Source organism: Acanthisitta chloris, unplaced genomic scaffold, assembly GCF_000695815.1.
Source record: "Acanthisitta chloris isolate BGI_N310 unplaced genomic scaffold, ASM69581v1 scaffold18690, whole genome shotgun sequence".
NCBI lineage: Eukaryota > Metazoa > Chordata > Aves > Passeriformes > Acanthisittidae > Acanthisitta > Acanthisitta chloris.
In genome coordinates this window covers 4,324-13,927 of record NW_008650116.1, presented here as the reverse complement: position 1 = coordinate 13,927, position 9,604 = coordinate 4,324, and the positions used below count along the sequence as shown (strand labels likewise).

Below are 9,604 nucleotides of genomic sequence, written 5' to 3'. Positions count from 1 at the left end.
AGGGGACGGCTGGACAGCTTTGCTGCCAGCCCCTTCCAGAGCTAACCCGGGGCCTGATGCTTCAGATAAGCCTTTCCTCCTTTGTGGGGATTTCTGCAGGACAAACATCTCCGCCAGCCTCGTGACCGGGTTTGGGGTCAGGCATTGTGTCCCACCCCGGCAGCTGACAGCCGCCTCGGGCAGCCAGAGAGAGCTCAGCCTGTCCTGAGTGCAGCCTCCAGGCTCTGCACAGAAACACTCTGCCTCAGCCCGAATAGAAAGCGATTCTTGAAAGTGCTCTTTGTTCCCCTGAAAAACCCAGGCTGGCATTCAGGCTCGGGGTCTCACTCAAAGGACTTCGGAGCTAAGTGTCAGAATTCAGAGTGAAGGCTGGAAAGTTGGACTATTTCCTCGTGTCAGGGAAAGCACAGGGAAGGGAAAAAAAACCCACACCCTGCTTAAAAACTTCACGTAGGTTTGCAAAGCCACAAGTCATTAAGCACAGAACAAGGCACCAGTTCTGTGGCACCACAGAAACTCCTGCTCTCCCCTGCTGACTCCGCACTTTGCCCGAAACCTTATTCCCAGCCCTGCAACTGTCCTGACTGGGAATGCTGGGACAGAGGCCTGTGAAAAGGCAGTGCATTAAGTTATTGTTAGGAAAAAAAAAACCAACCCAAAACCTGTTAATTTCAGCCCACGGTATTTGCAGGAGCAGAGAGATCAAGCCCAGCAAAAAGCCACTTTGTTTCAGTCCCTGAGGAGGCCAATTCAAACTGGAGCAGAAGGAAAAGTTAAACTCCTAACAGCCTCTGAACACTCCCAATCCCTTACAAAATCAATTCCTGAAGCAACACCTCTATGTGTGTGTTCCTTTTCATTATTATTTTGGTTGAAAGCAAAAAGCTGAGGGTCAGCAGCACAAACCACATCGCAGGGAAGCTGTGTTTGTTCTACCCAGCCCAGGCAGGTCGGGGTGTGAGGCCTTAAGGTTTTACAGGCTGCCTGGATTTCCCGTCCTGTGAATCCAGAACCTTAATCCCACCAGAAGGAGCGCTGGAAGCAGCATTTTATGCAACAAATCTATGTTTCACTTGCTGCTGGAGGGACAAAAAGAGCTGGTGTTCCAGCATGGAGCAAGCCATGCACTGGGCCAGCACCTCTGCTGCTGTCTGTGCATCCATACAGCATGGACACCCACGCAGAACAGCTCCCACCTGTCCTGGGCACACTGGAGGGGGAGGCTGGAGGAGGTGCTGAGCAATTTCTCTGCTGCAGCTAAATTAACTAGGTTCCCAGGCTCTGCAGAGGGCTTAGGGGGATGTCAAGCAGCATCAGCACTGACCTGTGAACAAAGCGCATTCTTGTGGATCTTCTTGTAAATAAGAGCTGGGCAGATGAAACAAATGAGGCTTCCCATGGTGGCACCTGTCAGGCCTAGGACTGTTTCCACTGGGAAAGAAGAGGAGCAGTCAGCAAAGGTCCTTGCCAGGAGCACCAGAGCAGCAGCACAGGACGACTGCTGGAGGCCCCTGGCAGAATGGGGTATGAGCCTGGTCACCCCAGCCAGGACAGCAGAGAGAGCAGCCAGGGATTGTCCCAGCTCCTCACTCACCATTGGGGATCATGATGCCTCCCACCATGGTTCCAAACACAACAGCCAACGTCAGGGCCTTGAACCGGAGGGGCGGCATGTAACCCCCGGCAGCGAAGGTGCCATCCTTCTGCTGGGAGAGGGGAGAAGGAATTTAGCTCCTGGATCACAGCCCCCAGGCCCTCAGCAATCCCCCAGTCCCACCGCAATCCCCCCAGCAGACCCCAGAGCTCCATCACCCCCACACTCTGCTCTCCACAGAGGTGAATACTGGGGCACAGTCAGACAGGGCTGAGCAGTTTGAATGTGCATTTGAACCTCCAAAATGGGGTCACAGCTGCTGTTTCCAGCCCACCCCAGGTGTGCAGCACACAGCTGTGCCCCAGTCTCTGTGTAGTGCTGCAGTCCCTGACCTCAGAGAGCAGCCCAAGGCCAAGGGCAGGAGGAAGGAGCAGAGGTGAGCAGGGAGGAGGGAGAACAGTCACAGAGGAAAGAGCTCTGGCTTTGCTAGGGAGAGGTGTCCCCCAACACCCCCATAAGGAGGGCCATTCCCACTGTGCTATACCACAGGAACCTCCAACTGGGAGGAGGATACCCCAGGGAGATGGCAGGGGAGGATGGGTGCTGCTGGGGAGCTGCTGGAAGATTTCCAGAGGCTCTGCTTGCCATCCCACCCCATCCCCACACTCTGAGTGGGAGGTGTGGAAGGCAGAAGCCCCAGCATGACTGGGGTCTCCACTCTGTTGCTTGCACAGATGGGAGAGGAAGGCAAAGTGACACCTTCAGAGCCCCAAGAGCCACGAGCTGAGCCCAGGCGAGATCCCAAGTGTTCCCAGCGCTTCCTCCTCTGCACCCTCTGGCTCCCACCGGCTGCCTGCCCCCATCCTCGGGCCCTCCCGACGTGAGAACAGAGCTGGGGGCTCCTCACAGGCAGAAGTGGCAGGATTTAGAGCTATAAATTGCTGGAGTTTTATTTCCTGCCCTAAGAGGTTTCTATTTATGCAGATACACAAAGGCCTCAGAACATTCCCACAATCTCTTACTGTGATGTGCTGAATCCCCTCGGCGCACTCCGCGCTGCACAATGCACAGAGGAGAGCACACCACTGCCACAAGGGACCCACAGTCTCCAGCACACAGACCAGCTACAGTCACAAAGGCTGGCTGAGAGCTGGGCCTGGGAAAGGTGGTTATGTGGGAGAGGGACGTAGCCCACCCCTCGCTCCAGGACAGCACCGTGGCCCAGGAGGTGCTGGAGCAAGGGGATACCTAAACCAGGAGGGGACAGGGCTGCTGGGGGCTGGGACAAAGGGGCTGGGACAGAGGATCAGAGCAAGAATGAGCAGGCACACATGGAAGCAGGAAGAAATGAGGCTGGGCTGGGCCCCGAGGCCAGGAACAGGAGCTTGAGCTCAGTGCAAAGGGAGATTGAATTGGCCAGCAAGAGGACAGCAGCTGGAGCAGCAGGAAGTGAGGAAGCTCTGCTGCTTCCAAAGGCACATTTCTCCCTTTTTCTGAGGGGGAGAACCATCTCAGCTCTGAGCTAACACATCTGTGCCAGACATGGAATCCCCAGTGGAGCAGGGAGCAGCAGCCATGAGATGTGGGTTTCACACTGGGAACTCCTCCTGCCCATGGAATTCCTCTGCAGAGGGGTCACAAGTCTCAGGGATTAACCATGCTGCAGAGCAGGATTTAGAGACAGCCACAGGCCCATGCTGCACTGTCAGCACACCCCAGGCATGAGGATTTTATGGGAGCTGAGGGTTTGTCCCACTGGGTAGCAAGTACATGCCACATGCTGCTGCCACTGGAGTCTCATGGAACCACGGCAGGTTTGGAGCCCACTCAGAGGCCAAAAAGTCACATAAACCCTTCAAAAAGCAAGTTTCACACCAGGGCAGCCCAGGGAGCTTACCTGCTGCTCAAAGAGCAGAGTGTTGAGTGCCTGTCTGCAGGGCAGGATCATCATGGGGAACCCCACTGCCACTGACATCATGAATCCCACTCGGATCATCTCCGTCACCAGGTTGGAAGGGAAGTTCATGAGGACATTCCCAGCGATGGCTTCGGTGTAGCTCACGTAGCCAAAGAATCCCACCTGGGGAGGGAGCAGGTGGGTTGGACTCCAAAGCACCTTCACACCTGCTCCTTATAGGAGGGGAGCAACCAAGGGGGAGTGTGGGGTCAACTCCACAGGCAACCTGACAGCAGCCCCAGCACCCCAAAAGCTGATGGTTAATGAAGAGTGGGACTCCCTAAGAGAAAGTTTCTGATGAAATATGGGAGGGTTTAAACAAGACTGTCCCTCTCCAACAGAGGGGCTGTCACAATACCCACAGCAGCCTGGCTCCTCTCTCCTCAGGAATTAACTCAGTTTGATTGGCTGCTGCCTTATGAGGCAGAACGTCCTTCACAACAGACTGAAGAAAGCTCTCCAGAACACTGGGCAGCATCCCCAGCTCCAGGCTGGGCCCAGGAAGAGCCTCCACCCAAGGAAACATGGAAAATCTGGACTCTCAAATGCTGCACAGTTGGGTTCATCACCTCCCACCCCACTCTGCTCCCAGCACGATGACTTATCTGTCAAAGTAAATACAGATAAGTAGAAACCATCCCCAGATGAAGAGAAATCCTCAGCCCTGTGGCCCCTGCAGACTCCTGGCAAGGGAGGAGAAGGGGAAGTTCTCACCATGATGTAAAAGGTGGTGACCACATTCAGGGAAGAAGCAAATATGGAGCTCATGATTTTGACAGAAGGCTCATCCAAGCTGTCATAGGTAGGCAACACCTGACTGTAGGAAAGGATAAATCACTTAAGGAAAAAAGAGAGGAAAAACCCCAATCCCATCTCCTTCTCTGCCTCAGCCCAGCAGTAACGAATCCCTGACACCTTCCCCCTCCGGAGCATAAACACTGCTGCTATTCCACAATTTATACTGCTGATGCCAAGAGATTTCAGAACACTCATAACTTTTAAGTGTTGCAAAAATATTGCTGCTCTCCCCACCCCACCACGTGGAGCCAAACGTGTGATGTAAACACGGAGGTTGGGAGAGGCTGCTCGGCATGAATGACCGTTTGTTCCCCGTGGCCCCGGGCCAGGCTCAGCCACCGAGATTATTGTTCTTGGAGCTCTCCGTGCTGATAATTAAAGCAACACAGTGTTTACAGAGGAAAAGCAGGAAGGAGGCTGCAGCATCCCACTGTCTAAAGGAAAAGTCAAACAAACCAAAGGCAACGCAGCCTGGCCCACTTCAGCTCGGATCACAGAAAGCCAGGAGAGCCGATTCCAGGGATTTGGGATATTTACAGCCTTGGAGAGCCTGTGGAATGTTCCTTTTGACATCAGGTGCATATCTTAACAACTCATTAACCTCTTGTTACTTTCATTCAAGTGGCTACATCCTGGGCTGTTACTGAAGGAGCTCTCGGGAGAAGGAGGGGAACATGTAGGAGGTGGGAAGGGTATCCCCAGCTCCAGTGGGCTTAAAGCCATTCCCAGAAAGTGTATCAGGCCGAGGCCAAGCAGGAAGATCCTTAAACCTTAGTCCCTAAATGTCAAATGGGTCTGCACAAAAGAGGATGAGCACCTTCAGGACAGTGCCAGGGCTGCAGTCACCAGCAGGGAGAAAGACCTGCCTCCTGGAAGTGTCTCCACTGGGATTCCTCCCTGGGAGTAAGGAGACCAGCTTCCCAAGGAGATACACACACACTGGTCCAGACCAAACCACTGCCCTGCATTTCCAGCTTGCAGGGAAATGGGGCTGGGTACTGGGCCCATAAGGAATAATGGACTTGTTAACAAGGTAAAGCTGTGAGAGTACACAATTCCCTTTGCCAGTTCTGATAGAGACATTAAACAGTAAGACTGGAGTGTGCAGGGGTAGGATCTGAGCTGCCAAGAGAGCCAGAAAGTAGAAAATGATGATTTGGATCTTGGAGTGGTGTAAACACAGCAGTGTGAGCACATTTTATCTGTCACATTCACTGGCTCTTGGCATGAGACCTGTTTGCTGGAACTACAGGGGGGAAGCCCAGCCCTGCCAGGCTTCCAGAGGAGGATGGTCCTTCCCATGTCCAGGGCTGGAATTACACTGTCTAGAGCTGGCTTAGTTCTGGCCAGGCACATTTCACTCACTTCCCATTTGGTGCAGCCTGGAATGCTGTTGGAAACATGGAATAGTCTGGTCTGCTCTCACCTTCTTCCCCATGTCAATGGAAACCATCACTAAAACCAGGGAACTGGAAATGTGGAATAGCCTGGTCTGCCCTCACTTTCCAGTGCCACTAAAACCATGGAACTGGAAATGCAGGAACAACGCTCCAAAAACAACAGATGTGAGATCATCTGAGTGTTCTCAGGGTAGTTTGGGGGAGCAGAGAGCAGCCACCAGTGTTCCCTGCCCTGGGGTGGCACAGCCCCACTACCTTTCCTAGGACTAAATCATTCCCCTCAAGCACCAGGGGAATTTCACCCCAGAAGCTCTGTGTGCCACACTGAGGATCTGTTTGGCCCAGTTGCTCTCATGTTGCTCCAGTACAATAACTCCAGGTGAAACCTAACTCCCTCCCTGTCCCAGGAACAAAAGGGTCACAACAGACCCAGGTTGAACTTCAGTGAGCTGTGAAATGCTCTGATTAAACTAAAACAGCAAACCAGATGGTATCTGCTCCTTGCAGATCCTCCTGACCCTCTGACCCTCTGCAGGGACAAGTGCCAGGGGAGGGAACAGCAGGTACTTACGACTGACAGGCAAAAGACATTCCAAAGATGGGGATGCAACGGAAAATGCCTTCCCAGCGCGTGTAGCTCACTCGCTGCAGCCACTGCCCACTGAAGAGCCCATGCTTGAAGGAGGACAGCACAACCTGCAGCCAAGAGACACAGCAGGGGTGAAGATCCAGCCCCAAACAGCTTCCTGGCAGCAGCAATGCAAGGCTGGGATAAAGGCAGTGTGTGGCACCTCTGCCAGGAGCAGCTCATGCTGCCCACCACAGCCCTGTCTCCAGGAGGAAAATTCCTCAGCTCCCCATCCCACCCACAAGCTTCCAGCAAGCTCTAAGGGCCTCCCTTGAGGATCCCAGGGGGTTATTTTAAAGGATCTGTGACACCCCCCCTTTGTCTGATACCATCACAGCACAATTTCTGACTCAGGAAAGAAAAACTTCTTTAAAAATCACAGAATCACAAGATCATTTAGGGTGAAAAAGAGCTCCAGAGATCATCGAGTACAACCTGTGACCCATCAGCACCTTGTCAACTAGATCAGAGCACATCTAGACATTCTTTGAACACCTCCAGGGATGGTGATTCCATCACCTCCCTGGGCAGCCCCATCCAATGCCTGACAACCCTTCCCCCATGGATTAGGAGCACTGAGGATTGCAAGACATGATTAAAGTCCAGAGAATCCTCCCCACATCTTCCACCCTTTGATTCCAAGTCCAGCACCCTAGATTAGAAGACGCCAAACAAGCAGAATAAACCACAGCTCCATTTGTGGGCTACTAGTGGTTGTGCCACCACAGTCCCCACGTGTGGAACCACCCACAGACCCACTGCCTGTTCCTGCAGCCTCCACCTCCCACCTCAGGAGCATAGGCACCTAGATCCCTCATTATTCCCAGCACTAATCATCAGGAAGGACACTTTAAACTCCAGGCCTGAAGCTGCAGCTGTCCCAGGGGGAACACTTGTGCAAACGCAACAGGCAAAGAGGATTCCTGGTGTCCATACCCACCACAAACATGAATACGGTGTAGAAGATGAGAGCCATGGCACTGAAGGACTGGATGGAGGCCATCATGTTCCTCTGCAGGCTCAGGGGAAGGACAATGCACAGGGAGACAGCAAAGAGAAGCACTATCCGGAAACTTCCCGACACCTGGAAAAGGGACCTGCATCAACATCTGGGGCAGGGAGGCCACTCCAAACATCCACCCAGTGAGCAAACCCTCACGTAGGTCATTTTTTCCAGAGTGAAAACCAACTGTAAAACATCAAATTCTGTGTCTGTAGGTGTTTGAAGATCCAAAGCTGAGCTGGACGTTCCCTGGGCTCTGTCTGTGATGAGCTGAGACAGTCACTGGGTGCCACTGTTGCTCTGCAGTGTGTGGCAGGTCCATCCAGAGGTGGGAGAAATTGGGAGGAGGGTTAAGTGCTAATCCAGCACAAGCTATTTAGGTATTTTCATGCAATTAACTAAACCCTAAACTTACTTGGGGAGAGAAGAGATTGAAGTCCTGAAAACTCCGATCCAGAAAATTAATCAAAAGCCTCACACTGGTGTTTATTATGGCAGAACACTGGGAAAGGCTTGGAAATATTTAATACCTAATTTGGCTGAGGCCTCAGTGCATCATTTTTAACTTCACAGGCCCTTTAATCAGAGCTTAGGAGCATCAGGCAGGGCAGATAACAGCTCCAGAAATCCTTTTGCTTCCCAAAAGTCCTTTTGCTTCCCTGCACAGCTCTGTGCCTTCTCTGAGGAGCAACTCCTGCCTCCAGGCATCCTGAGCCAGCACCAGCCTCATCACACGGCTGAGGGGGCAGGAACACAGTGACTGTGGCCACCGAAACAACAAGGGACAGGCAAAACCACCTCTTGGAAAAGAGGGGCAGAGCTGAGGCAAAGGAACTGCCTGTCATTACCCTCAGGGGCAGGAATTAAGGCAGGAAACATCATCTCCCCCAGGAATCTGCTCCAAGGGACCAAGTTCCTTTGATGGAAATGCCTCACTGGAGTTTTACACAGCTGATTGTTCCCCATATGTTTGGGCTTCCAGGAATTCCCTGAGGTTGGCTTCTCCACACACCAAGCTCTCCCTGAGGGCACCCCACATTGCCCGTGGGGTGCTGAGCACACTGCAAGGCAGGAGCTGTGCTGTATCCAAGGAACACAGGGCCCAGGGCAGCTGTGGGAGCACTGCCTGCCCTGCAGGGTGAAGGACTCACCTGGAAGCCGAGCAGCCGCGCAAAGAAGTTGGAGCCCAAATCGCCGATGACAACGTAGAAGGCAATGCAAGTGCCCAACATCAGCCCAATCATGCTGCAAACACACAGCAGGACACATTAGGAGGAGCACACTTCCATGCTTCCAAACCTTGGGAAGGGCAGGACACTCCTCCAGCACTCAATCCCAGCAATACCACCCCCAGGGAACCTCCAGCCACACCAAACACCTTGAAGGTGCAGCTCTGCTAACCTGTGTGTGAGTTTAACTGCAGTTTGGAGCCATAGCCAGAAAAGTACCCCAAAAACTAATCTTGGGGATGGCAAAACCTCCTTCAATTCCTGGAAAAACCTTTAGAGGAATCAGCACAAGGCTCTCCAAGCTCCATGCCCTTCAGGAAGGCTGTCACAAACATCTCAACATCCAATGGGCTCTCCAAGGTCTCTCCACACTTTAATGACAGGATTGTCCATGAACTCCTTCTCCTCCCACTCCTGGACCACTTTCCCTCCCAGTTCCAATTATAGAACACCCCTGTAGCAATTAACAGCCACTGCTTGCAGGGACAAGTGACATCTGAGGAATATTCTGTGTATTTTTAGTGCTGAGCAGGGGTTTGCAGCTGGGAAGAGAGAAAGGGCCAGCACCACTGCCTGGCCTGGGATCAAGATGCCTGGAAAAGAATCCCTGCTGGAAAAAGCAGAGCTGTGAGGGTGTCCCATCACCTGAGACCTGTGGGGAGCTTCTACTGCACTAGGGACATCAGAGGAACTGAAATAGAGACAGGATTGCTCCTCAAGGCAGCAGAGAGGGTAGGACCAGATCCATGGATCCAAAGAACTAAACGCTCTCCCTCCCACTCACTCATGGCACTCTCAGCAGGGATATAAACCCTGGAAAACAGCCACAAGTGACATGCCTGGAATTTCACAGCAGAGCAAGAGACAAGCTCATCCTCAGTTTATGTGTTCCCACTGCCTGACAAGTGCTCCCATCTCCACTTGGGAATGGGTGGGATACACTGAAGGTGACACCTGTGAGCTTAGGAGATCTCACTCAGGCTCCTGTCAAATTC

At 52.9% G+C, this 9,604-nt stretch overlaps 1 protein-coding gene across 1 annotated transcript in view; it reads right to left on the bottom strand.

The window, feature by feature from the left end:
- LOC103810884 (putative sodium-coupled neutral amino acid transporter 10) overlaps positions 1–9,604 on the bottom strand; it is a gene marked incomplete at both ends in the record, with an annotated part of 16,920 nt that overhangs the window by 3,800 nt on the left and 3,516 nt on the right. Inside the window, 7 exons of the mRNA XM_009083809.1 lie at positions 1,325–1,431; positions 1,595–1,706; positions 3,492–3,674; positions 4,266–4,368; positions 6,321–6,445; positions 7,318–7,461; positions 8,532–8,625. Of these exons, the coding sequence (XP_009082057.1) occupies positions 1,325–1,431; positions 1,595–1,706; positions 3,492–3,674; positions 4,266–4,368; positions 6,321–6,445; positions 7,318–7,461; positions 8,532–8,625 (868 nt within the window). The remainder of the gene's footprint in view (positions 1–1,324; positions 1,432–1,594; positions 1,707–3,491; positions 3,675–4,265; positions 4,369–6,320; positions 6,446–7,317; positions 7,462–8,531; positions 8,626–9,604) is intronic.